General features: G+C 46.3%; 1 protein-coding gene across 17 annotated transcripts in view; it reads left to right on the top strand.

Moving 5' to 3' along the window:
• The window catches only part of CTIF (cap binding complex dependent translation initiation factor), a 212,650-nt gene that overhangs the window by 93,883 nt on the left and 90,996 nt on the right, over positions 1 to 27,771 (top strand). For 15 of the 17 annotated variants that reach the window (XM_068927875.1, XM_068927877.1, XM_068927878.1 and 12 more), the window contains one exon: positions 19,851 to 19,930. In XM_068927875.1, the coding sequence (XP_068783976.1) occupies positions 19,851 to 19,930 (80 nt within the window). The remainder of the gene's footprint in view (positions 1 to 19,850; positions 19,931 to 27,771) is intronic. The other 2 variants (XM_068927864.1, XM_068927865.1) reach the window with 1 other exon arrangement.

A 27,771-nucleotide genomic window follows, 5' to 3' on the forward strand; every position in this document is an offset into this window, starting at 1 on the left:
GAAATCTGGTGGGCTGTGCATGCTTAACTTTTGCCAGCCTTCCTCTTGGGGCTACCAATAAATAAATAAAATGTGAACAGCTAGAGCCTCAAGTTTGCGTTTTGGCATAGTTACTGGTTAAGAATGAAAAGATTAGTGGTTGGTACTTACACGGGCATTATTGGAACTAGCAGCTTTAAAGATGAGATGTTCTTTGCTGTGGTTTAAGGGTTATTCTGCTAGGATAGCCAGTTTTTAAAATCTAAATGTGAAGCAGGGGTTTTCATTTGTTACCATTTAAAAGAGAACATGGTCCCGGGATGGCGTCCAGACTTCCAACCTGACTCAGTCCCAGAAAGGCTGTAACTTGCACTGGAGACAGGATCATGCCTGGTGAGCACCTCTGCCCATGCCATTTACAAAAAGTAGAGACATCCCTTTTAAAGCTTTCTTCCAGTTTCTCTCACTCGCTGTCCACATTGATGGGTCCATGAACCTTATTCAGCAGGAAGCTGTGAGGAAGCCCTGCTGCTCAGCTCTGCGAGTGCTGGAGAATGTCAAGGACGGAGGAACTTCAGAGAGCTGTTTCCAGTGGTTCAGTCATTGACTTATTTTAGAGGTTATGGGGAACGAGAGGGTCTCTGGGCTAGACAGGTGCTTTACCACTGTTGATTAGAGTTGAGTTTGTTATATGTAACTGGCATGATATAAATAGTCTCCTTGCATACAGCTTTTGATCTAGAAAAGGGCTCCTGCGTTCAGCAACCTGGGTTGCCGGCACAAAGTTGAAAGAGCCTTTTCCATAAGCAGAATTGTACTTGAAGCCTCTGTTTACTAGCTGTCATCTAACACAAGAGGACCTCTTTATTTCCTCTTGAATGGGAGTCAACCATGTGTGCCTTAAGTCTTCAGGACCCAGTGCAAGTCCTGTATGCTACCAAAACAGAGCCGAGCTTTCCCCGTCTCCTCCAGCAACAGTGTTGCAGCTCACCTAGAAGCGGCCCTTACCTCTAGCACTGACAGGTGCTCAATGCAGGGAGCTCCTTGGGTGCAGCGCCCCGCAGCCAAAATTGGGAGGAGGCTGGGACTCAACCGAGCAATGTCTAGACAAAATAGGTCACCGACCAGAAAATCAGAAAGGGGAAAAGTTTAACTCTCGCTGAAGGGCATTTCAGCCAGAAAGAGCAAAAGGGAAAAGATTAGACCGTTAGTGTGAGAGTGGCCACCTTGTTGTACAATCACAATATCGTTTTTCTATTTTATTTTTTTTATGGTTGGCTTAACAATTAAAAGGCTACACTGCACTTTGGTTTTTCCAGTCTGCTGCATCGTGTGACCCCTGTGACTCTGAGTTAAGCCTCATTATATAATGGCGGGGTGTTTTTTTGGAAAACCTCCATTTAATCCTTTCTGAGCAGAATTTGCTGTTTTTGTTTTCTTTCATATAGTTGTCTCGCTTCCCCCCGCCTACCCCTTCCCCGGTGCGCACACGCTAGAGGCGTCAGTCTGGGAGCAGGGTCCTTTCTTCCTTTCTTTTTTTCAAATCTGCGGAGAAAAATGGTTTATTTTCGTTTGCTTGGGTTACAGTGCCTTTCCCTGCCGTCGGGGGGAAGGACTACGTGATATGCAGCAGGTATTTTGTGAATGGAGCACAACCCTGTGACTCCCCGTTGCTCGACCAAAGGGGGAGGCAGGGGAAGGAGAGAGACAAAAAAAAAAAAAAAAAGAAAAACCCAGTGACTCCGTATGACTCGCTCTGGCTGGAAAACTTTTTCAGCACAGTGGTTCTAAAGCCAGGAGGAAGCTTTCTTCTGGCCCAAGAACAATAAAGGGGTCAGCAGTCTGATCCTCCCTCCTACACCCTCTTCCTTCCATTGTGCGGGGTATGTGCAAATATCCCAGGCTGCTTCTGCTGGGGCCTAAGGGAGTTTAGCCACACATGTGACATTAAAGAAAGATTCTTGAACAGCTCTGCGAATTTAGTAATCCTGAGTTGCAAAAAAAAAAAAAAAAAAAAGCTAAGTCTCTGGGGCGTTCTATTTATGGTGCAGTGTTAGTGCTGGAAGAAGGTACTGAGGGGTATTTCTCAGAGCTGATCTAATGCACCCGCCACTCAAGTATCACCATGCCGTCCTCCGGCTTTGGCATAGGTATTCTGAGGCTCCATGGCAGCCTCTTCCACGGTGTCTGCTCAGTGTGCTGCCAAATCCCTGCAGAGGGTAGGTGAGCCCTCATGTCTCCCCAGTTCTTGACCGTTTCCAGGTGCTCCTTGTTGAACCTCTTCTCTGATTATTCAAAGTGGGGGAATCTTCTGCTCTTGTAGGACATGTGCAAATCCAGTACGCTGCTGCTGTGTGGCTCCGTAGCAAGGATGGGGTTGGAAGAGGCTCATCTGCTTGCCACACTGAGCATCTTCCAGGGATTAAGCAGTGTCTGCTGGTGCCCAGGTTTTTGAGGCAGCACCTTTCACTACCTGAAGGCTACTCCTAGGATACCAATCACAAACTGTGAAGAACTGAGCCAGCAACCCCTGGAGTAAAAGATCTTGAGAGATGTGCTGACAGGGCATGTCCCACAGCTGTGTGCACACAGGTCTGTTTTCATCTTCAAAGCAACCTGAATCTCTTTGTTGCGGGGGGTAATACACAGATCACAGTGCTTCCATGATTTTCTTGTGAATCCTGAGCAATCCAGAAACAGCCCTGAGTGCCCTTGTGGACTGCTCCAGGTTCTGTTCGAACCTCAATGATGATACTTTTCCCAAGTGTCAGCTTTTCAGCCAAGGTGTCTGCCAGGTTAGATAGCACCTACCTTCCATGAGGAGAAGGTGGGCTCTGCGGCCTTCTATGAGAAGGTGAGTTAAATACAGTAAGCTGTCTTGTGCGCTGAAGATATGATTCATTTTCCACGGGGAGAGTGGACGATGCTCCTCAAATTGTAGGAACCCACCTCTTTTTCTGCACAATAATCGGCTAATAGCATGTATGACCTCCTCTCACTCTGTTGTAGAGTGGACTGCTTTTTGGACTTTGGCACTAATCAGCAGCATGAATCACGATGGTAATTTTGCCGTAAGGCAGTTCCTGCCGTTATTATCTCCTTGTTGTGTCGATAACGCTTTGGTGGTGATGGTCAGGATTTCCTCGCACTACAGAGCTTTCCTGAAGATCAGCTCTGCAAGTGATGGAGGAAGTAGCCGTTACAGGATTGCTCCTTGCTGCTGAGAACTGTGTGGCCAACTTCAAATGTACGTGCGACCTGACATGATCTAAAGAGCACCACAGTGACTCCTCTTTCCACTCTCTCTTCCTTCATCTGCAAGTCATTGTGGCCGTGGGAGGGCGTGTGTGTGTGTACGTTTATGCACAGGCATGTGGAAACTGCTCTTGTTCTGCAGATGCTGAGAGAGGCTACTCTGGGTCTTGTGGCTGAAGCAAAACCAAACCTGGCTACATAAAACTGGAAGAGCTCAGGAAGCCTGACAGGGGAGATGGGGGGGGGGAGTTGCCCCCCATCTCACCTGAATACTGAAATCCTGAGGGCACAGTGGGAAAACCCCAGGGCCAGGGAGAAATTCAGGTTCTAATACCCTCTTACAGTGCTACAGTGTTGAGACTGCACACGCTACAAGGGTCCTTTATTTGAAAGGAAAACTATTCTTAGTTCAATTTATAAATGCTTAGACTTATTATTTAAACTAGTTTTTGCAAGTGCCTGTTTTTGAAAATAAATGTAAGCTACCGGTTCTTCTTTAGGCCTCAGTGTTATCCTGCTTTCCCCATGGCAGAACATTGTGGAGCAGCTTTCTGATCTCTGGGTAGACCATCTAGCTCTAAGATTTCTCTTGCATTTCCAAACAGCATAGCAATACCAATAATAAACGATAATAGCATGGGCTGCATTGACCTTGGTGGAGAGCAAGTGGAGTGTGACACTGCAGAAATGCAGACTTCCAAGGTAGAGCTCCTTTGCTGCTCTTCTTGCCTGGAAGAGGAAGTGGTCCACAGATGGGAAGCATGTCTGCACTCCCTGAAAACTGTGCTTGGTGTGGTGCGCATGGCCATTTGTGAACAAGAGGTGCAAACACAAGGTGGGGAACCTGTGTGCTCTGAAAACATATTGCGGGTAGCTCTGAGGGTTGTAAGTGTAACTGAGGCTGGGAACATTCTGTGTTAGAGGTAAGAGTTCCTCGACTACTTGACCATCCTGCCGTTCCTGTCTGAAGTGTATGCAGATTAGCTTGTTTGTCTTTGTTCTTGCTATGTCTTTTCATTACATGATTTGCATACAAGGCAATACTTGAATTTCTTACTACAGTCCTCGGTTTCTGCGAAGCAGTTGGCTTCAGGGTTCGGCAGTGAAGCAGATGACCACCATGCTCCTGTTCTGGGAGGTGTGAGGTAGCCTTCCTGACACAAAGTTGGACAAAAGGAAAAGAGGTGTTTTAGCAACAAAATGTTTCTGCACATGCTGCAGTGAAAATTGATGATCTAGCGCTCATCTAGAACAGTTTGCGGTTTGGATGGAGTAAGGCAGGCATCTTTCACAGGTAACTTTTCCAAAGTTACTTGATTATTTATTGTCGTTACTGTGCACAGCACAGGCAAATCAGGTGATCGTACCCTGGTGGGAAGGACTGACTGTTTGAGAGCAGACGGAAGTGCAGCAAAGAATAGTTAGGCGCGAGTTGGATGGGGACAGGTAAGGGATCGGAATGGGACTTGGGTGATGTTCCACAAGCCTCCTGTCAAGTCAGGGCAAGTTGCTGGTCCTGGCTGAGAGCAGTCCTGTTTCTGGAGAAATCAACAGCAAATCTTCATCTTCTATGTCTTAAGTTTCCAATTTTCTGCTTGTCTGTTCTGTCCATTTCTTCTGTCTTGCCTGAGCTGCCTGTTGAGATGGTTGCCTCTCCGTGCAAGAGTTCACTGGCCCGGAAGACCACGTGTGCACGCAGCCCCTGACAGAGCCTACATCCCTGGGATGTGTAGTTGCAACTGAAATAAACTCAGAATAAGTTACAGGTCATGTTGCAAAAGGGGGCATGGAAGACAAAGAAGAGTTATGGAGGCTGTGGCCTCTTGGAAGATTGGCCTTTGGGTGCTGCAGTTCTCCAGGGAGAAAAGCATGGTGGTTTCATGGATTTCAGGTTGGCATGTGTCTCTTCTTCTTCCACATGTTCACCAAGAGACTCTTCCGGAATGGCGAAGTGAGATTGGAGACATGCTAAAAGCTGCATCAAGCGGCCAGGTTCAAAGAAGCTTCTATCTCGAGAGATCAGGCCTATAATACCTAAGGATATCTCTTGGTTGTTTGAGGAACCTCTCTCGGTTGGGAATCGTGTACAGTAGGAACAGTCATCAGCCTCATCTTACATGCGCCTTGTCTCACTGGTTAGGACTGTTTCCCCCATGGAAACCATCAAGAATTTCCGTTATTTCCTTTCCTGAGGCCTTGTTTGGGTGGGGATTTCTGGAAGGTATTTCACAGGCAGGTATAATTAAAGAAAGGCATACTTTGCCTATAGACCAGACAAGGTTTCCTTAAAGCCAACGTTTAGCATGGCAGCAAAACATGTCAGTAAAACAGAAACCATTTGTTGCCTGGTCCGATTGAGAGGAGGTCAGGGAAAGGAGGGAGCTAATAAGCTGCGAATCATCCTAGTTAAATGTGGCACACCAGGGTTAAGGCCTTTATCCAGCAAATCCTTGAAATATGTGCTTAATTTTAAGTCCTGCTGACTTCAATCTGTTTACTCTTGTGCTTAACTTTAAGCATGTGCCTAAGTGCTTTGCTGGCTGAGGGCCAAGGCAAATAGTAGACTTAGGAGCAGATTCACATAAAGTGAATGTTTTAGTGAACTAAAGTCCCGTTGAGAAAATCAGTGGAGAGGTAAGATGCTGTACCGGTGCTGGGACAGTGAATAGTACTATAGCAGTATTGGGATAATGAAAAAGGGATAGTACTGAAAATCTCTTGCCTGTACTCACCTCACAGGGAGAATCCTAACAGTTTAGTCTCTAAACAGTTATCTTAATTTCAGTGTCTCTGTATTTCACTGTTCACTGTTTCACTGATCAGCCTCAAAGTTAGCTTTGGGTATCCCACAGTCTTGAAAAAAAGCTTCCCTCTTAAATGAGAGAGAAATGCATTTTAGTAGAGAAAAATAGCCTTGACTTCATCATCATAAGAGGAAGGAGAGCAGATTATATGACCTGACTAATAAATCTTCATAGGAATTTGTATGGCTGCATTAACACTTACAACAAAAAGAACTCCTGTATTAGCACAAGCTTTTATAATGACTTTATCTTCTTCTTTCCTGTTCCAAGTTAATTCCTGAAAGCCTTGTTTTAATCCCCGCTTTGCTCATCCAGCCTGGAGTTCTTAGAATGACAAGGATTTTTTCATTATTTTTAATCTATGAATGACAGTGATTAAAGCTAATAGCTATAGCGTGGCACGCATGAAAATGAAAAGCAAGCATCAGAAAACAAAATCTGTTTTTTTGAAAACACCACTACCAGGGGTTAAGGGAAATCTGCAGCTGGAACAAATATAGCCCTCGTCTAACTTCCTCAATAACTCTACTCACGGAGCTCACAGTTGCCAGACGAAGGAAGCGTGGTTAGCCATTGAGTCTTTGAATGCAGCTCCATTTCCCCCTCAAACCCATGGAATTTATATTAACCTCCCGCTTTTCTTAGCTGGTGGGAATTTTTTTTTCAATTTTTTTTTTTTTTCATTTGAGGAAGAGCCTTGCTTTTGTTGCTTCAGTTTGTTTGAGGAGTGGAGGAGACGGTTATGCTCCTAGTGTGGCGTTCTTCCTGGCAGAAGGCCATGGATGTTAAATGAATATTTTTGGCGTCGATAAGGAGAGAAAGGCGGAGGCTGCCAAGTACAGAGACACAAGCACCCACGCAGACATCTGATGAATTGATTTCTCGAAGGTCAGGGTTTAACCATCCCGGTTTGCCAGATTGTCTTCATTCCCAACGGAGGTACAGGCAGGAGAAAGGACCGTGTCTGCTTTTAGCCTCTTGGGCACTGGTGTAGCTATATACAGTGGACAAAGAGCAATATGTAAGTGAGGACGTCTAAAACCACTGTAGATTAGATACTTGGCTGTGTAATTCAAGGCTATAGGTAGACCCTTAGGAAAGCTATTCAGGTGATCAGAGCACTGGAGTGCAACCAGGGAGACCTAATTTTGTATCCTGGGGCTGCTGTAGATTGCCAGTGTGACTTCAGAGACGTTGCTTGGTCTCCCTCTTTCCATAAAACAGGCGCAGTAATTTGGTGGAAAAGGGCACTGCAAGAGGATAAATATTAGTGTTTGTAAGGCACTTATGCCTGCTGTGCTGACGGTGGAAGGGAGAGATTTCTGGACAGAGAAGGCAGCCTGACCAAACATAGAAGCTGTATTTGTTGCAAATGTTACCTTTTCTTTTTGGTAATGAGCAGACTGCAGGCAAGTTCTGAATTGCTCTTAATGCAGCATATCAGCTCACAAATGCTCCTCGTGTCCCACATTTAAAAACTGAGGTGTAGGTCTTTCTGCTCACCTGTTTTACGGCTATCAGTGATCTATGGCTCATTAGAAGCCGGGGGACCCCGCTGCAGGGTTGGCCCTGGGGAACGTAAATGCAGTACATAGTAACAGAAGACTGTTTTTTGCATGGCTTTCAGTGTGTGGGTTGTCTGCGAGATGTTTGCTTTGGATATTTGCTAGCCATTTCTGTGGATGGATAGCTCAGCCTTGGGGCAGGGTTGTGTTTCCCATTTGGTGGTCAGAACAGTTCAAACAGCAGAGGAGAAAACAGGCAGGTTTGGTCTCCAAGTAGCTCTGCAAACATTGGCTGCAGGCTTTAAGCAGATCCCAAACACCATCCTTTCTCCAACGTTGGGCATAATAACAAAGAATCTGTCAGTAGAGTAATGGTCCACCTCAGACCTTTCCCAGCCCAACAGTGGAGTTTTGGAGTCGAGCCCCCAGTATTGCCCATCACACATGCTTGCTCCTTCTAGCAAGAAGGTCTCATTTACTGAGCGATGGCGCTGGAAAAGCCCTGGCAAGGAGGGGCAGCACAGCACGCATTGCAAACGCCTTTCCGATCCCAAATCCTCTCAAGTACTCTGTACTCCTAACAGCCCATAGACATCGTCGGGGCTTCATGGCTGTGAATGCTCATCACGCTTTTCACACATAATGTGACCTGAGAAATCCCAATAAGCCAAGCTCTTGGTGCTGTCACATGGCACGTGAAAACATCCAGAAGTTGGTTTGTTTATCATGTTTTGTTGCTGATCGCTGACTTTTGTTTGTCCCTGCTCTGATGAGGAACAGCCTGAAGGCTCCTCTGATTCTCCTGTGTGAAATGAATTGCAGGGGCTTCACCCAGTTCCCAGCAAAAAGCTACCATCACAAAAGCCATCATAGTACGTGCTTGTACGGGCAGAGAGGCAAAGGTTTGAGTGGTGTGTGGAGAACTTGAGATATCCTTGTATCTTTGGAGTTGTCATGGTTGAGGTTCATCTTTTGCAAGATGGGGGAAAGCAGATACTGCTGTCTTGCTCCCCTGTGTCCTGTAGCAGCTTTTGGGTAAAAAAAAAAAAAAAAGTTTCTCGGGATCTGTTGTTTGATTCTTAGCCAGGGTGGGCTCTGAGCTGGGGGGTTCCACAGATACCAGCTGGAGCTGCTCGTGGGGTGCTTTGACAAGCCACATACACCTCGGTAGTTTTCAGCCTTCTTTGAATGTGAACTATTGAAGGCTTTTTGTGGAAGTACCAGATCCATTGAGAAATGTCACATTTGGAGATTGCTGTAAAGCAGATAAGAACTTGCTTTTCTTACCCATGCTTGTCTGACTGTTCAAAGTAGTCTGTGGCTCCCAGAGGCCTACAAAGCACGAGTTAAAAGCCGCCAACATAATTAATATATGATGAGATATGACTGATACTCTGTGGCAAGTGCATAATGTTTTCTGTGCTTGTTCCTGTATTAAAATGCATTACGGCAGGAGGAGTTTTAGTATTTGATGCATAAAAGGAAAATCTTGGGAAGGAACAGACGGATATTCAAGAAGCAGTTTCTTCTACCCATGTACAAACTGCTGGTAACCTGATCGCGGCTTCTGATGATACAGCCTAATTAAGAAGGCTCTAAAGAGAGCCTAAGGTTGTCTAGGTTTTGAATTTATACTCTTGGCTAGCGTCAAAGTGTGAGTTTTCTGGCAAGTAGAAAAGTCAGGGTCTGGTGTCAGACAGCCTGCACTCCTGCAAAGAAATTGGACTTTTCAAAGGGAAGAAAAAAAATTTTTCTAGAATTAAATTGCCATTTGCATTAGGCTATTTTATGAGCTAGGGTGATTGTGACATAGGATCCCCGCTTGCTCTCTCTGGACTGAGCTAGACTAGTCAGAGATTTCAGAAAGGACAAAACTCTGTGTGTGTGTGGTATAGTCCCAGGAGCTACGTATTGGCTATGTCTTCAGTACAGGAGTCTAAAAATTGGAATATCTGCGGTTTGAAAGTCTTTGAAGCACAATATCAGGGGCCCAGAGGACAAAAAGATAATGATATTCTGCACAGCTTGCATCAGCCATGAAGGTGCCATATTTGATTCTGCAAGAAAAACAGACTGGTGGCTCAAAGGGAGATCCCACCAATTATGACCCCATTGACGCTGGTGGTAAAATTCCCTTTGACTTCAGTGGGGTAGTGGATAGATCGTAGTGATTTGGGGAGATGATTTTCTGTGGCAAGATAAGCATGCAGCAGATCTCTCCACTGGAGATATCTGGGATAATTAATTCAGGATCTACCACAGACCAGCCTCTTAGGTAGAGGCCTGCCGGCTCCCCACCAGGTAGCAGACCAGAAAAATGCTTATTGACTTATTAACTATTGTCTGCGTTCTTAGGGTGTTATGAAATTTAATGCATTTGGATGGTCTCCAAAGGGAAGTGCCATAGCAGTGCCAAGGGTTGAATGGTGAGAAAGTTGTTCTAGTGCCACTGCATCTACCCGCGTTGAAAGGAAAGAGCAGCCACCTATTGTTTTTATGGTGATGTAGTTACCAGTCTGCTAAAAAGGGACTTCATCATTGTTGGGCTGTTTCAGCTTCTGTGCGCTTCCATCAGCTGAAGCTCCTGTGAGCTGAAACTCTGGTCCCCTTAGGCAAGTAAGTTGGCAGGGGCCAGGCTCTGGGTGATTGGGTGTTCTTAACGTGTGTTTGTGCACGTTTTTATTAATAGTAAGGTGAATGAAAATATACTTGGATACAGCCCCTACCATCTGTTGAAAGCAGTGCTGTAGTTTGAGGTGAGCACACCCAGCAGAAGCTGCTGTTTTCGGAGGTGTTCTCCCAAAGCTGGTAATTCTACAGAGGGTTCAGCAGACTTTTCTTCAGTTTAGAGCATGACCTGGGCCCTAGTCCCAAACTCTTTGATGTGCTGTAGGATCTGTTAACCGATCACCGTAAAAATTTATCAGGGAGCCTTGTCCTGTGAGGGGCTTCTCTTCCTCATACACCGTCCACCAAGACTGCATGATACATGATGAAGAGGTGTTAGTGTGAACAACGAATGAAGGGTGATGTTCCTTCTTCATTCCAAAGCAACCAAAGCGAGATGGTATCTGTGTTTGTATTAGCCAGGCATATACCAGTGGATTTTCCACACGTGTGCTGTTCACTTTTTGCAAATGTCAGAAGAGCCAGACAGAGGGTGGTGGAGCCTCTGTCTTCACTGCAGTCGATAGGGCCAATGCAAGTTTCCTCTTGCTGACTCATCTGCACCCTTCATCTCCGCTTGGGAGGCAGTATCAGGTAGCACATCGATGTGTGTAAGCTGTGGCTTGTAGAAACTTGAAAAATATAGAAGAAAAGTGTACTTTAAAGAACTGCTAGGTCTCCAGAGAAATGAAATAGCTTAAGTTACAAATATTCATTCCCATAGCAACGTTGTAATGTTATAACTCCCAGCTAAAGCAATTCCTCCCTCGCCCCCAAATTAGAACAAGCTAGGCAAAATCTAAGTCCTTTCAGACTAGTGCAGCCCTTTCTCAGGAGAAACTCAGGTTACCGGGAAGCAAGTCTCTGCCCAAAGTCCTCCATCCTGGGCTTTACACCCCTCTTCACACAGGTCCCAAAGTGGAGCTTTCCGCTTAGTGATAAAGATGGCAGCGATGGTAAGCTGAGGAGAGTACCGCTGCCATGACAGCTTCCCTGAAAGCCCTGGATTTGGAGGGAACAGGAATGGGGTCAGACTTCAGGGTACGTTTAATCCAGCATCTCACATCTGAGCCCTTCAGCTAGTGCGAAATTTGATGATGTCGCGTTTGCGTGCTGTGAACTGAAGGACCATAGACTCCTCTCTAATGCAGACCGCAAAGCAAATACCGGGTGTAGTGGCTCCTGGTCGCCAGTGATGTGGACAGCATTTACTGCAGGCTTTGTGGGAAAAGGGTCCATTTTCCAGGGTAAAGCAAACCCAGGTCACGAACACGATTTTTTTTTCATGTGGATTCCTTAAAAATTCTGAATTTAAGAGCTCCAAGCAGTGGTGTGGTTGTATCTATATTTATTAGATAAATGTATTTATTTCTGGATGGGACACTTTACTGCTGACAGTAAGGTTTGTTTTAAAGTGTGACCCGGCTAGAGGAAATACATACAAATAAACAATAAACCTAAACAACGCTAAAATAACATCAGTTAAAACAATTAGAGTTACTTCCACTTATGAAGTATTGTTCCCGTTTTGCTGCAACATGGGAAAAACTCTATTTCCTAAGTCAGATTGTAACCATTTTTGGATTTGCGGATTCTTGTAACGAAGGGGATTTCTTTTGTCTGTTATTTATACCCTTCCTATGGCACAGTGTGTCCGTCTCAGTCCGTCTGGAGCACCCTGTTTCAATACAATTTCGAGGAGAGTTTCGGTGCATGCGTATCTCTGTTGCTTAGCCGGGGTTTGGCGGCGCTGATTGTGCTGTTTCTGGCCTGGCCCTGCCCAGCGCGGTGACCACAGCAGCCAGCCGTTATATTTATGAATATGGATATGTTTGCAGAGGCAGTTCCTCCTAGGAGACTTCGTCCTGGATTTTAAAGATTTATTATCACGGAATTATGTATAATTCAGGAGCTCTGAGGCTGGCGTTTAAAACTAGACCCCAGAAAACTTGCTGTTGGTGATCAGCACCAGGCCTTAGGGAAGATTCAAGGTAAATTTTGGCTTGAGATACTGAAGCGTGCCAGCCTAATTGTTCTAAGGTTTTTAATTGCGTATTGATCCTTCCCTCCCAGTTTCACTCGGGGCTGTTGTAGCCGTTCTCTCAGCTGCTTTTGTTTTATTCCCGAGCCCGTTGCAGCGGGATGAAGTGCTACAGCTTAGCTGCCACAAAGTGTTTAGATGCCAAAGTCTGCGCTATCTTCCATCTAGTTCAATATCCGCTCTCTGCCAGGAGGCGAGAGCAAACACTGAGGAAAAGCAGTGGGAAGATAAGAGTCTAAATGAGGCTTCTTTGGATCTGGGATGGCATGTGTAGGGTCTGTAATTCATTAAAACGCCTACAGTTTGTGAGAGGGGCTATATAAACTGTCATTAACACTCAGCAAATGGGATTCCAGGAGTCGGCGTCTTTGGGGCGACTTGGGAGGGCAGAGCCGTATATGAAACAGCCCCGGTATTTTTAATGATAGCTAAAGAGCGTGGTTTAGCTGTCGCAGTCATGCCACCATCACTTCTGTGCCCCCAGCCCTTCTTTGGAAGAAGAATCTCCCCCTCCGTGCTAAGCCCCGAAGCAAGCTCGCTTCAGCTCGACGTTCAGCCTTTGCCAGCCAAAACACGTTTACGGCCCTCTCCACATCGGGAAATCCTCTAAACCAGGATATCTCCCAAGAAACAATTAAGCCACGTATACTGTGTTGTGACTGCTGAGTGATGGGAAAAGCCGCTGCAGTGAAGCGCTCTGATTTAGCTGCCCTCTACCCTGGGCTAGGAGCATTTTGTAAAACCGTTGCACTTTCTATTCAATTGGTATCGAATCCAGATAAAAAAGGAGCCGCAGATTGATTCCTTATACAGAAGCATGGCTATTATTATAAACACCTTCCAGGAAAAATGAATAGTTTGCAATTTGAAGGAACAAATTTATCACTTAAATTTTAATGGAGAGGAAATCATTTACAGGCCGCTTCCTGACATTGTTTGGTATTCTTCTATGGTTTCCAAATCAGGTCAAGGCTTTGGTTCATGCCACAGCCATCGTCTTTCAAGAGATAGAAAATTCCCCTCCTGTAACACAGGAGAATGAATGGCAGGCCAGTTTCTGTGGAAATTCCTGGAATGGGGAGAAGGAAGAGCAGGTATTCTCCAAGGAGCTGACTTTACCTGAAATGCCTGCAGTACTTATTCTTGGCATTGTAAAATGCCGACTTTGAGCAGGTAGGTGGGAAGATAGTGTGGGATCGCGTTGGCACGTTGGCGGTGGAGGTAAAGGGTCTGTCCACGCTTTGTCCACACAACCTCAACCCGTTCCGCGGATCTCACGCATGAATGTGCACAGCGAGGGAACCATCTGGTTCGTGATACATTACAGAGTATATTTGTCACTCTTTGCACGTGTGGTTGAGATTTTCGGTCTGATGTAGCTTAGTCCGATTTCATACCGCACGTGCGTTTTTGCTCTGCAGTCTTCCTGTCACTCCGCTTAGTCTGATGCCTCTGGAAGCGAAAGATGAGGGGGTAGCCAGGACTTTCGCAGGAGCTGCTTGGTAGGGAGAGGCCGAGCAGCGAGTTGCTTTCCCACAGCAATCCCACCGAGACGTTCCCCGTTTGGGTTAGCTGTACTGTGAACATTGACACATTCAATCTCATAAGGCTCCACGAGCGTGGAAGTGACACAGTAAAATTTAAGTAAATATGTCTGTGGCTGTGTGCTGTCCCGGACTTTCCAGGACTGCCATGAATAATTCATCACATAGGCGGATTAAAGCCTCTTTATCACAGTGTGTTGCAAGCTTCTGGGTTGGTTTTTTTGGATCATTTCTGGAACTGCAATTTTTTTTTTTAATGCGCTGCCTTTGGCCACAACATTTCTATTGTTGTTTTAGCGCGAGCAGATGCAATGTCTTCAGAGCTCCTGTAAACCCAACCCCACCCTCCTCTTCCTACCTCCCCTCCCCAGAAAAAAACATCCCACCCTGAACTTTGTGTGTAATAAAGTGGAGCAAAACTCCCAGCATCTACTGGAGGCCTAATAACCTGTTTGTTCAGTTCAAGCGTTCTGAAACCATTTGTTTAAGATAAGCAGGGGCGGAGATGTTTCTCCAGGGCAGAAAAGGCTCTCAAGATAAAGCTCATATGGAATGATACTTTGATATCACCAGATAATTTCTTTTCCTCCTCTCATCGCCCCAGTGTTATTTTTTCTGTCTGTCCTGTAGCTTCTTTGTGTTTTTTGTTCACTCTCCAAAACTGCTGTTTCGGATTCAGGTCATCTCTGAGTGCCTCACTGTCTTAGCGTCCAAGGGCTGCACACATATGTTCTGCATGGGCAGCATCAACAGAAGTGGATAAATGAATAAGTAAAAGTGACAGTTGCTTTGTAGGGAGACGTTTCACATCTGAAAGTCAAACTGAGTTAGACGGACATGAGCAGCACAGCGACGAAACGATGAACTCCAAACTTTCAGAGCCTCTTAGGTTTTTGCCAGATCTTGGTGAAATGTCTGACATACTGAATTTGTCCACCCCTGTCTACATGTGCACTTGAGATCTCTAGAAGGTGAGGGGAAGGAGGGAGAGTGCGGACTAGCAGTCGGGTGCGGAGGAAGTAGGAGCATTCGTGTTGCAAGGGAATTGCTCTCAGGTTCCAGAGGAATCTCTGGGAATTGCTAAGTGAGGGTGGCCAGAGAGGCACCAGCAGCAGCAGAAAAAAAATACTTTATTTCTCTTTATCTCCTTGTGACTGGCCATCATCAGTAAAACCAAAAAAGCTGGTGCCTTCCTCCAGCTTCTTAAATTAGTTCTGCTGTAAAGGAAGCGTGAGAAAAATGATAGCAAGCCTCAACCCAGAGCAGGCTAGCTTAAAAAGTGACTATTCCTCTCCTCTGCTCTCTAGCTTCACTTCACCATGTCTCTCTCCAGGCTGGTAACCGCGGGTTAATGAGCTCAGGAGAGCGGTAGGACAGCTCAGAAAAGGGAGTTCGTTGAGGAGGTGGCGGCTGCTGAAGGGGAAGATGGGAGCAAAGGAGGCTCTTGGGTTACTGCAGAATGTCAACAAGATCTTGAAAGCTTTTTTTTTATTATTTTTTTTTAGTTCTTCCATTAAACTTTTATATAAATGGTGCTGTGGCAACAAAGAGACAGCTGTCGTCCTGCCGGATCCTTATGGGGGGATGGACGGGGTTAAGAATAGTTCAGGCACGTTCATTGGGTGGTTAAAGCGCAGACACTGGAAGGAGCACCCGTGAGCGTGTGTGTGTGCAGGTATGTTTGTGGGTATGTGTGTGTGCCGGTAAAAAGCCACCATGCTCCATGTTGAAAAATCACAGCAGGCCTTTAGCATGGTTTCTGCTGCTTTCTAACCTTCTGGAGCGTACTGTCCTTTGCAGAAATCTTCATCGGACTGTGTCTCCTCTGAATCGCTCTCTGCAAGCCATTTTTACACACCATCTTCATGGGAGCAGCATCAAACTTTGGTTTTCCGTGTGTGTTTTCACCAATTCAAGTAAATTACAGATTTTCCTTAGCATACGCTAACTGGCCAGATGACAGTCACCTATGCTTACCAGACATCACCTTCTCTTCTCCAAGAACTTTTGACCAAAGACATCTAAGAAAGAATATACACATCACAACATACCTGATCTCCAGGTGACTGACCAAGAAAGCAGACTGCTCTTGAACACCCCTTCTGCTCTTCCTCTCCTTTCTAGTTGCAGCATACGTGTTTATAGTATACAGTTGATATACATGTAAACACATTAGAAGTCCCATGGGCTTCTCAGGTTCTACCTGAAGTTTACCACCGTGTAAACTGCAGAATGTTTTGCTCCAAAATTAAAAATGACCCCTATTAGCAGTGTTTCCTAAAACCATGGACTCCTTGTTCTTTCCTTTTCCCACACCTCTCACTTCCAGAACTTGTAGCTTTGAAGTGGTGTTTGTTGCATTATCTTCGAGCCACCTGGGAATAAATATCAAAATAAAACCGCTGTGGGAGAGAGACCAAACGTGATTTTACTGCCCACGGATAAGTTGCAAACCTGCATTTGAAAACCCTGGGCACCTTGGCTCGCCGGCATCTTCTGGCTCAGGCAAGGAAGCGAAACATCCCTCTTGTGTAGGTCTTCCTGTAAACCCGCTGCAGAGCAGAGGATGGTGAGTACCTACCCATCTCTTTCTCTTCTACCTTGCAAAACACATCCCTTCGATTTCCTTCAGTGATTTCATCTTCCTAAAGAGCGTATCTCTTGCCCTGGTTAGCTGAAAAATGGAAGAGCTACATTACAGATCCCCCATTGTCCTGAGCAAGTCAGTTTTGTTAAAAGCGTTTTCATTGCCGTGTTGCCCAACCTGTGGTGGGGAGCAGCTACCAGATAAATCGAAGAACCGTGTCGTAAATGTACTTACCTTGCACTTGGGACTCTGTCCCACACCCACCCATGCAGCGCTCTTGGACTTGTCTGGGCACCCTGCCCTTCTTGGAAGTGCCTGATATTTCCTTTTACATCAGCGTGCTACACAAAAAAAAAAGTCAACTTTTCTCCTTTCCAAAATTAGCTCTGTGTAGGCACCAAAATAGACAAGAGTAGGGACCAATGACCATTTCTTTCCAAAACATTGTCTCATGATTAGGCCTAGGAAAGGGAACTGCTCGGTCAGAGAAGGGAGATTCTTGATTTTCCTAATGGGGCCACTAAGTTCTGTTCTGTTTGGGCATGTGCAGTTTCCAGACATGCTCTTTGGATTAGGTTTATTCCCGTATAATTAAATCACCTCTCACACCTATGTTTGTAACCAGACGAGTCGCTAACTTGTGCCCGCTGCCGGCTGGCAGAGCTCTGAGGAGGAGCAGCAGCATTCTGCGAGTAGGAAGACGTGCAGCGATGCACCACTGTGCATGTGCTTCCTAGCTGGGACGACCAGAAATACAGCCAGAGAGACTTAATGAAGGCTTTGCTCCTACGGAAATCGGTGGTTTCAGCCCTTGTATTCTGCAGGGATGGTTTCATTTTTCAAGCTCCGGGTAATTGTATTTGCACATGTTTCTGCAATGCAGCTTGAATTCTTAAAAATACCCCAGGCTTTAGCGTGCTGCGGTAGTACGACATTTGGAAACAGTCTCACTGAGTATAGTACTATTTTTAGCCTGGTTTCCTAAACTAGCACAGCTTATGTGATTGGGTTGTCTGTGGCTGCTCCCTCCCTTCCTTCTCCCATTAGCTTTGGAACCCATTGGCCAATTTCAGACAAATATTGAGAGGACTAGAGATTTCAGAGATGTTAAGCTCCGCCTATGCATTCAGTGAAAATACGTTGATCGAATAGGTGAGAAAAACTCCAGTTGCAGCCCCCAGTAATGAAAAAGGTTCAGCATGCTTTTTAAGCTATTAGCCATCAAAGATTCCATACTACAAGATTCCAATAACTATAAGGTGTTCAGCTGCAGGAAAAGCTCAAGTCAAATCCTGCTAAATAAGCCATAACCCAACCACAGCCACAGGAGAGCCCACTTCCAACTGTCACTATTCCCAAACTACCTCTCGTGAATCAGAGAGGCCATGTTTGACCAGTGAAACAAGATCCAAGCAGCACGAAGAGTGCTCTTTCTGATGCTGGGTGAATGCATGTAAGCAGATGTCTGCAGAGCAACATACTGAGCAGGTCCTCAGTGGACAAGTAGATTTGCAAGGACGCTCATGCAACATCATTGAACAATGACTTCTGTACTACTGCTATGACTGATAACGTAGGGTGCTGTGGCTGAAGGGATATTGCTGAGTATTAAGGGTGTCTTAGTAGATGTTTCAAGGAGAGAGGGATGATTTGGTCACTGAGAGCTGTGTTCTACTCCTGAATGTGCTTCATAATGCCCGTGCTAAACCATACAATCTCTGTGCATCCAATTTGCTTGGGAAGTATAAAAATGAAGGAGAAAGTTAAAAGAGGAACTGCCTGTGGTCTGTGCCTTCCCAGGAAACAAAGTTCTTCACGACTGCAGACAAAGCAAGGTGCAGATGGGGACACGTTAGCCGGCAGCATGACTTTCCCATGGACTTGGAGCATTCTTGCATTGCTTGAAATCTTTGAAAAGAATGAACATCTCCTGAATGGTGAGGCTTGCTGCAGTAACTACATGGGCACAGTCCTCCAGACCGTCATATGCAGGTGGCTGGGCTGGACGGTCAGAATAAGCCCTGCTGGTCTCAGTATCTGGGAGGCTTCCTCAGGATTCCAGAGGACTGCCAGCCTGAGTGGATTAGCATTCACAAAGACCTTTCTACCCTATCATATCTTCCACCAGAGGAACTCAAAATATTATTATATCAGGAGCCGCTACTGAAGTTCACTCTAACTTTTAAGGATCTTTGCCCACACAGAGAGGGATTTTTTTGACTTTGGTGTGTTGTGTTGTCATGCCGATGTGACAAGACTGCTGCTCAAGATGAGAGATGTTCCTGCCCACCCCATGCCCTTACCCGTGCTGCTCCCTCGTGGCCCCTCTCGCGTGGTGATTCATTAGCAGTGACTATAGCTTAGAGGACAAGACGGATAGTTATAGAAATAAAAGGAGCAACTTTTGCAGGGCTTTTATTGCCAGCCTGGGAAGTACAATACTACGTAAATAAAAATCATTACGGTTATGACAGCTCTATAGTCTCTGGAAAATAAATAATACTTTGCATTTACATAGTGCCTTTCATCCAGGAACGTCCGAGCTTGTTGCTCACATTAACAAAGTCTCCCAGTGCCTGTAGTAGGAAGGTAAATACAGCATCCCCATTATCAGCTGAGCATACTGGGTCCAGGAGAGGTAACCTAGCTCCTCCAGTGGAACGAGGACAGGATGGGGAAAGGGCAGCTTGGGTTAAACACAGCCCTTCCACTTACTTGACTTAGGCAAGTCATTTCACGTCCTCGTCTCTGTTATTTCTGGTCCGTAGGGTGGGATCCCAGCCATCTCCTTCTCCAAGGGGCAGCTGGGGTTCATAGCTAGCACTGGGAAGGCACCATGAGGTCTTCCATAACGCGTTTATTGACTTGCCCATGCTAACAGCGAGCGGTGCAGCCACGACAGACCCTGTGGGCTATGGCTCATGCGTGCTCTGCTAGCTGTGCGATGCTGCCTTTCTTACAAGCTTGTCCTCCAGCGCCACTGAAATGCTGCTGCGCAGGGTCATCCCCATTGCTCTGGGGTGTGGCATCACTGAAAATCGCCTGTCGTGTAGCTGAGCACAGCAGGAGGAGAACGTGATGGGAACGCTGGTGCCCTGCTGCAGACATAAACAGTATCATGTGTGATGTGGGTGAATTCCCTGTCGGTCATGTACTTTGGGGTTCTCCAGCGTGTGTTGAAGTTGTCTGCTCTACATGGCTTCTCTTCCCTAGCAATTGCAGATAACTTCAGTCACTGCTCCTTGCAATGGCCCTGGGAAGATATAATGGACGCGTAGATTTTCAGAGCTTCTTTGATCAGTGTTTGAGATACTGCACTGATTTGTATTTTGTAAGAATACTTAGCCAGGAACTTTCTCTTTTATCAGGCCCACGTTTTAGGCAAACGGCTCTTCTCACCCTGACCACCTACACAGCAATGCCTGCTATAGCTCGGAATTGATAATTGCCTTTTCCTCTGTTTTACAGCAGGGTTACCATCCATTGCCTCATGAAGCTGAAATCGCACACACCAAAAAACTGTTCAGAAGGAGGAGAAATGACCGCAGGTAGGTGAAACCTCTCTTGAGTGCATTTTTTTTGAATCTTCTCTTCCTTGTTGCACATCTTCCCCCACTGTCTCACAGGAACGTCTTTGGACAATATTGCCCTTTAGCAGCTGGCACCGCTGCGTAAATGCATAAACCTTTATTTGAACATTAACACTCTAGAACTGTAGTGTCTGTCCGTGCCACAAGAGTGTCTTTAAAATCTTGGATATGCCCTATATTGCTCCAGAGAGCTGAGACCCTCCTTCAGTGCAGGTTGAGGCTACATCAGCTTGAGGGAACCTGGAGCAACCCTAATGTCCAGCTGCCCTCGCGCCAGATCCCCTGCTTTCATTAGAAAAGGCAGTTGGCAAGATATTTTCCGTAAAGGTTTTGAGTCCCAGGAACTTCCTCTCTTTTGACTGAAAAGTGGAATTTGCTGACTTTCAGGGCCCTGTGCAGAATGTTGCAAGGGGTTGGCAGCAAGCGTCAGGCGCCTTTCCATGGGAAGGAGTCCGCATGCTAAGTAGGCATTCAGCTGAGCTCCTGTGGAATGGGTGATTTTAAATCTACTACGTTAATTTAATTGTGCAAATTGTGTATTTAATTGTGTAAGTTGCGTATTTAATTATATGAGGGCATCCAGAGTCCTGCACAGGAGTCGTGCTTGTGGTTAAATTTGAAAGTAAATGAGGAATGGGAGAGGCAATTGCACACGCAGCTTTTCTCTGTTTGCACGTTCTTATGCTGCAGCTTAAGCTACAAAACCAAGATAGTAAAGCCTGTCTGAGACCAGGAGTTTGCAGGGTTAATGCTATTTCTAGGAGAAAGAGTGGCCAATGTTTTCTTCAAGATTAAGCTGAAAACGATGTGTCTCTGAGCTCTGATGCCTCGGTGGAGCCTGATTTTTCAGGGCAGTCTTACAGAGAGCTGCCCAGTAACAGTCGGATTTGCATCCTGGAATCACAGAGCTGTCACTTTTTGAATTGTGAACAGCTTTCAGAAAGCCACGATACGGTTAACTCTGGTTTGGTTTTCCTGAATTTGACTGAGCAAGTGAAAAACAGCTGCAAAAAGTTTGCTCCGACGTTCAAGAAACATTCTTCTGTGGGCAGAGACCAGGCATGGCAAGCTGGTCCCCACGGCAAATTTTCCCCCGGGCTTAGAGCAAAACTCTGTTTTTCAGTTTAATGTGTCATTCCTATAATTTGGATGGTTATGATGTAGTACTTGATCGCAAGTCTCTGTCTGGTTTCACTTGCTTTCATGTCACCATCCTTGAAGGTTTTACAGTTTCTTTGATTTAAGTGTAACAGTCTCATGGGGACAAATAAGACCAAATGCCAAAAATGGAAGGCGTTTGAGTAATCCCTCAGGAATACGCTTGCTAAGGTGCTATTATGCTGCTATTGTGAAGTGGCGATGGCAAGCCAGGAAGAAAATCAGACGGGTCTGGTGCTGGCTATCGATCATGTGTCTGTGGCCTTGTGGTTAGTCAGCGACAAATTCCATTTCCACTCCTCTTTTGGGCTCCTTTCTTTTTCCCTGTACCCAATTTAAAACACAATTTGGTCTTGTGATTGGTGGGGGGGGGGGGACACCCTTGTTTCAGCCGGGTTGCAGCCTTGTGATCACAGAAATATGATTGAAAGCAAGTTTCGTTCTATCTGTGTTGCAAGCTGGGGTTGGATTAGGTTCATCAGAGCACTGTGCTGCGGTACCTGAGTCTTGAGCGCTTCCGAAATTACAATGTGGATTGGGCCTTAGTCTTCCCACCCTGACTCGCCCTGCTTGAAATGGGTCTTTTTTTGCCATCCGAAGGCAGCATGTCTTTGAGCTGAAGGGAAAGAAATGGGTAGAGCAATGGGATCTCCTGTCTCTGAGCAAGCTAAAACTTGGCAGGACCATCATGACCGGCTGCAGCCTGACCTGCAGAATGCAGACATGGTGCTTCACGCACGGACTCCCGCACCCAAGCCAGCGATGGGCTCACACGTAGTCATCATGCAGACGGGTGTCCCCATCCCCGCGAGTACAGCCATTGCCGTAGCGCTTGCACAACCTGACACACAGGCCTTTGCAGGCATCAGGTCTCTGTCTCCACCAACCATGTGTTGGAGCATGGGTGCGGGTGATGAAGGCTTCGTTGGTGGTGAAGACCTCCTGTCCAGGTGAGGCTCACACAGCATTGCAGCAGGCCACAAAAATGCTAAGAAACCTGTGAAACATGGACTTCCTTGAGCCATGCTGACACATGTCATGCCAGAACTTTGACTCATGCAAACGTGGGCGATTGTGCGTAAGCACTTTTATCCTGGCTGAGAAACCAGTCCATTATACAGCTGTAAGGATCGTGCTAGATGTATTTCTTTTTCTTCCTAGTCTGTTCGGATTACCATAATAAACTCTCAGCAGCCAGATCTTTTGGAGGTCATTTCCAACTCAAATGCCTGCCTTTCATTGGGAGGAGCCTTCTTCATTCCTAAGATTGTCCGTGGGTGTCAGGCAGGTTTTGCAATAGGAATCTGCTTGCATAGGTGTGACTCCACTTTTCCAGGTACCAGCCCAGCTCCGCTACTCTATGACCGTGGGGATGAGACTTCCCCTCTCTCTGCCTCAGTTTCCCCTCACTTAAAACAGAGGTTGCGCTGATAGAGGGACCAAGGTACACAGTCCTGCCCAAGCCCTTTAAAGGCACAGGCATCCTCGGTAGCACTGCCTATCAATGTGTAGAGAGAAAAACATTTTAACCACAAAAAGTTAAGAACCCTGGGCAGAGGGAGCTGCAGCGAAACAATAGGTTCTTTTAAACAATTATTTAAACCGAAGAGGCACAGTCCCATCCCCCGGACCTCAGCTGGGAGACCCTGGCAGCCCCCACGCTGTATGGTCGGATGGATGGCACTACATCTAAGCAGCCCAACCTCTCGGGATCCCCTTGCGCTTCACGGCACCTTTGGGAATGGAACGGGAACTTGGGCTGCCTGTCGCTCCAATGTCACTTGAGATGCCCCAGGAGAGCGCTCGCTCTTCAAAATTTGATTTCTAGTGCTAAGTGAGGTCTCAAAATGGTTATTTTATGTGAAAAACATGGCAGAGTGGGAATAGGGGGGAAAAAAAAGGTCTCGCCGACCAAAACTGTTTTGCAGTTTAAATGCCAGATTGTATTGGAACACAAACTGGTTGCAAAGCTGTTCACGCTTTATTGCAGTGCTATTATCTTAATATCCCAGGTATTGTGTTGGTGGAGAAAGGATTCATTTCATAGCTGGTGGAGCTGCACAGGTGGTATAAATATCCCTCTGCCGTAGGACCAGGAGAGGAGAGATTTTATTGCCACTGAAACAGTTGGGAGTTACAGGCCTTTGTTTTAGACATTGTCTGGTTGTGGAAAGACGCAAAATTGCAAAACCAAGCCCAGGGTGCTCTGCCAGAACCATCGACGTCCGGCTTGAGAAAGTTAGCTGATTAGCTGAGAAAAATGTTTCGTGCCCGTTCTGCCATTGTTTTTATGTGAGTGAAACTTTAAGAGTGCTGTAAAACACATGGCAGCTCCTCGCCCCTGCGCTGAAGGAGGGTCTCTGGGGTGTGTTGAGGCCTGTCGTGTATTAGGTGGGATTTGCCCCGGGACATACGAGCTGTGCTGCTAAAGCCAGAAATAAAATCAAGGAGCTAACAGCCCTGTAGATGAGGCATAGGAGGGCTGGGATGGTATTTGAGAAGCGAGTGTAAATGCCTGAATCCAAATGAAGAAGAGCCAGTTTCTTAGAAGATGGTTGGTAGCAGCAGGGTCTCTGGGTGAAGGGCAGGAGCAGGGTTAAAATGCAACAGGCTTGCACAAAAAACAGCTGTTTTCTTGTTTTTTTTGTTAGAAACAGGTGTGGCCCCAGAGTCCTGGCACAAATGGCTCTGGTTTTCATTATGCAGGTTTTTTTCCTGCATTATGCAGTTTTCTCCTCCAAGCGGTGAACGCTTAGCACTAGCTAGCACCATGGACACCATAAGTAGACGCCCCATGGCTCACCCCTCGCCCTTGGTGTGTACCCAAGGTGGGTGTACCCAGCTCTCCTTGTCTGCGACTTGCCTCCTCGGCGTGGGGATAACGTCCTGCACAACTGCGAGGCGCTAGCTGGACATTCTCCTGCCATGTGGATGGATAACCTCCACAGTGGTCCAACTTGCAGTTATGAAGTCCAAAACTGATCTCTAAGCAAGTTCGATCAGTCTACAGATTCACCCTGCCTTACCCAACAGGTTGTATTTGGCCTGCAAGTTACTGGTACTTTTTATAATATACCCATTATGAAAGAGCTGATAAAGCAACTTTGTATCTAAAAATCTGCCTATTTTCACAGAATCACAGAATGGCTGAGGTTAGAAGGGACCTCTGGAGATCATCTGATCCAACCCCCCTGCTCAAGCAGTCACCTATAGCACATTACCCAGGATTGTGTCCAGACAGCTTTTGAGTATCTCCAGGGAAGGAGACTCTACCACCTCTCTGGGCAACCTGTGCCAGTGCTCTGTCACCCTCACAGTCAAGAAGTTTTTCCTCATGTTCAGACAGAACTTCCTGTGTTTCAGTTTGTGCCCGTTGCCGCTTGTCCTATTTCTGGGCATCACTGAGAAGAGCCTGGCCCCATCCACTTGACACCCTCCCTTCAGATACATGTATACATTGATGAGATCCCCTCTCAATCTTCTCTTCTCCAGGCTGAACAGGCCCAGCTCTCTCAGCCTTTCTTCACAGGAGAGATGCTCCAGTCCCTTCATCATCTTAGTAGCCCTTCACTGGACTCGCTCCAGGAGCTCCATGTCTCTCTTGTACTAGGGAACTGAGAACTGGACGCAGTGCTCAGGACGATGGACGATGTGGCCTCCCCAGGGCTGAGTAGAGGGGCAGGATCACCTCCCTTGACCTGCTGACAGTGCTCTTCCTAATGCAACCCCAGGATCCCATTGGCCTTCTCGGCCACAAGGGCACATTGCTGGCTCAGGGTCAACTTGTCCACCAGGACTCCCAGGGCCATCTCTGCAGAGCTGCTTTCCAGCAGGTCAGCCCCCGGCCTGTCCTGGTGCATGGGGTTATTCCTCCCTAGGTGCAGGACCCCCGCATTTGCCTTTGTTGAATTTCACGAGGTCCCTGTCTGCCCCTTCTCTCCAGCCTGTCCAGGTCCCTCTGAAGGGCAGCACGGTCTTCTGGTGTGTCAGCCACTCCTCGCAGTTTTTTGTCATCAGCATCAGTTTTGTTCCAGGTGGTGTTCTAAAAGATACTGGTTCTCCTCAAAAGCTATAGTATTTTCCACTCTGGTTTGCTGCCCAATTGTGAAGCTCAGAAGAAGCTAAGTCTTGGGCTAGTGAAGCACCTTCCGTTTCTCATGTGAAATGGCATTCATATCTGGCTGTATTATAGAGAGTTCAAGTCCCCACTTTGTTCCTATTGCCTTTCCTTCAGAAATGTTATCACCGAGTTACCTATGAATTCCTTTCACCTAGCGTTAGATTTCTGCCTTTCCCGCTCTGCATTGGCTATGGGGAGAAGCAAACCCTTCCGGGCCCTGAGTCACCTGGTGTAATTCAGAGGTCTCCTTTCTGAGGACGCGACCTGCACTCTGCAACTGCCTCTTTCTCCCCATGGCCTGTGGTCACAGTGGCACCTGCTAGCACCCTACCCGCAGAGACAGCTACAGGCAGGTCCCAGGCATCTGCCTTCACGTGGACAAATCCTGCTTGTTGCATCAGTAATTGAGCACCACAGCTGTCAAAAGCTTGTTATCAGCAAAGCTTCTGATAGCTCTCGTATGTTTTCATGAGACAAATCTATTTCTTTCAAAACTGGCTGGTGTTCCAAACGACTCGATAGAGCATTGGGAATTTGTGGACAATCCATCCTTTGCTGAAGTGCTTTTCTTTTGTCCTGTCTTCCCAGTGAAGGACAAAAGGTATGAAAAATCAAACCTTTTCCCCTGCCTTCAACTTAGTTTCTTTACCTCTTCCCCATCTTATTTTCTAATGGGAAAAAAAAAAAAGGTTTTAAAATTACGTGGGATTTTTTTCTATTGGAATTTTTTTTAAAGTTTTCAAACTCAAAGTGTCTTTATGCCCTTGTTTGTGCACATGCAACCATAATTCTCTCCTTGTGCATAGGAGGTGACCTTTAATGTCACCTCTATTAAAGGTGACATTAAAACAGGCATTGAATTTCCCATTTAAAGAACGGTCAGTGTGGGTCTGTTTGGCAGGTTTTCTATAACATAGATCAGTGTTAGAGCACATCTGGTTCAGGGCTTAATTGTGTGAGGTACTGTAAAGGGGATGACAAGGTCCTTGTTGCAATAAGCTTATAATCAGGGAAGCAGAGCAGGGAGAGGTATCGCTCTCCCCACCTCACACTGCAGAAATCTGCACGCCCTGTATTTTCTCTGTAGGTTTGGATGCACAAGGGGTAACTAATTCACCTTCTTTATGTGACGATACTGAGGAGGGGCATCGCTGCTTAACGGGATCATGGAAAAAGCACAGCAGAGGAAAGTACGTTCATAGTTGTCAGTGTGAGCAAGGGTCGAATACCAAATGTTAATCTGCTTTCTGCTGCCACACAAGATCCAGCTTACCTAGACATCACCAAAGGGAATTCAGTTTGACCTCCCAGAGGTAACTGCCGCTGTGGAAGGAGGGATTGGCCCTGAGAGGCAGCAGTACCTCTCATGCCCTTCCCTCCCACAAGTAGTCGAGAGAAAAGAAACAGTGTGGGAGATGGAGCATAGTGGATCCATTTCTTAGGTGCTGACCTCCAGCCCTGCCTAGCTGAGCTCTCTCCGCTCGCTGAGCACAAACCATGGTGTGACTTGATGTCCCTGGGGAGTTGGGCTATGAGTTTGGCCCGTTGCTTTTCAAAAAAATTCCTGAAAACGCCACTTGTTAAATATCTGCTGAACTGTTGCAAGTCAGCTTGTTGCTGCGCAGGGTTTCTCGGTGATCTGTGGCATCCTGGGATGATGCGTTTTGAGGCGGAGGGTCCGGCCAGCCAAACCCAATGTCCTTAAGGCTTGTTGACAGAAATTCGTGTTATGCTGCTTGGGACAGCCTTATGGAAGTGATAGGAAATGTTGTCCATTCTTGATAGGATTCACAGGGAATATATGGAGGAGGTTTTAAAGAAGATACTTTCACACACCATAATTTAGATTCAGTTACCCTGTCTCGGAGATTATAAGATGGCCTAGATGATTTCTCAAGCTTCCCATCCATGCTATTTTCTGTGATTCCCATATACAGATGATAATGTAAAGAAAATGTAACATCTATTTCCTTTCCCTTTTTATAAGACACTGTTCAGCAGCTGAGAGGCTAACCAGAATTTCATCTCAGCAGTGTCCTTTCTCGAGTTCACGAGTCCCCTTTTAGACTCCAGGACACAAGATGGCAAGAATCAGATATAGCTTGAAAGCCTTCCTACTCTTTCATTACCTCCCCACCTCTGCACACACGCTTTTGGCCTATCGTTGCAGTGGTCTGACTAAATCACGGGTTTTCAAGGAGTCCCCTCTTAAATGACTTGAAAATGGGTAGGTGGGAAACATGGACTTTGGTAGATCTTCAGTGGGTTTCTCAAAGCAGGGTTAAGACCGGTAGGTTTGCACCAGCTTCTTCTGATTAGCAAAGTACTTAAATTGTTCTGCTTCACTTAAGGAGAGGGACAGTTTTACTGAGGAACCAGGAAAGGTATGCTGGGAAATTTCTAAAAAGTTTGCATCATCGTAATCTCACTAGTTCCTTGCACTGCTTTGTCAGGAGTCCCGTATGTTTTCTCAGTAAGCTAATTTAACTATTTATTCTTGTGCTGCTCTCTGTAAAATCCT

This window comes from Struthio camelus, chromosome Z, assembly GCF_040807025.1.
Source record: "Struthio camelus isolate bStrCam1 chromosome Z, bStrCam1.hap1, whole genome shotgun sequence".
Taxonomy (NCBI): domain Eukaryota; kingdom Metazoa; phylum Chordata; class Aves; order Struthioniformes; family Struthionidae; genus Struthio; species Struthio camelus.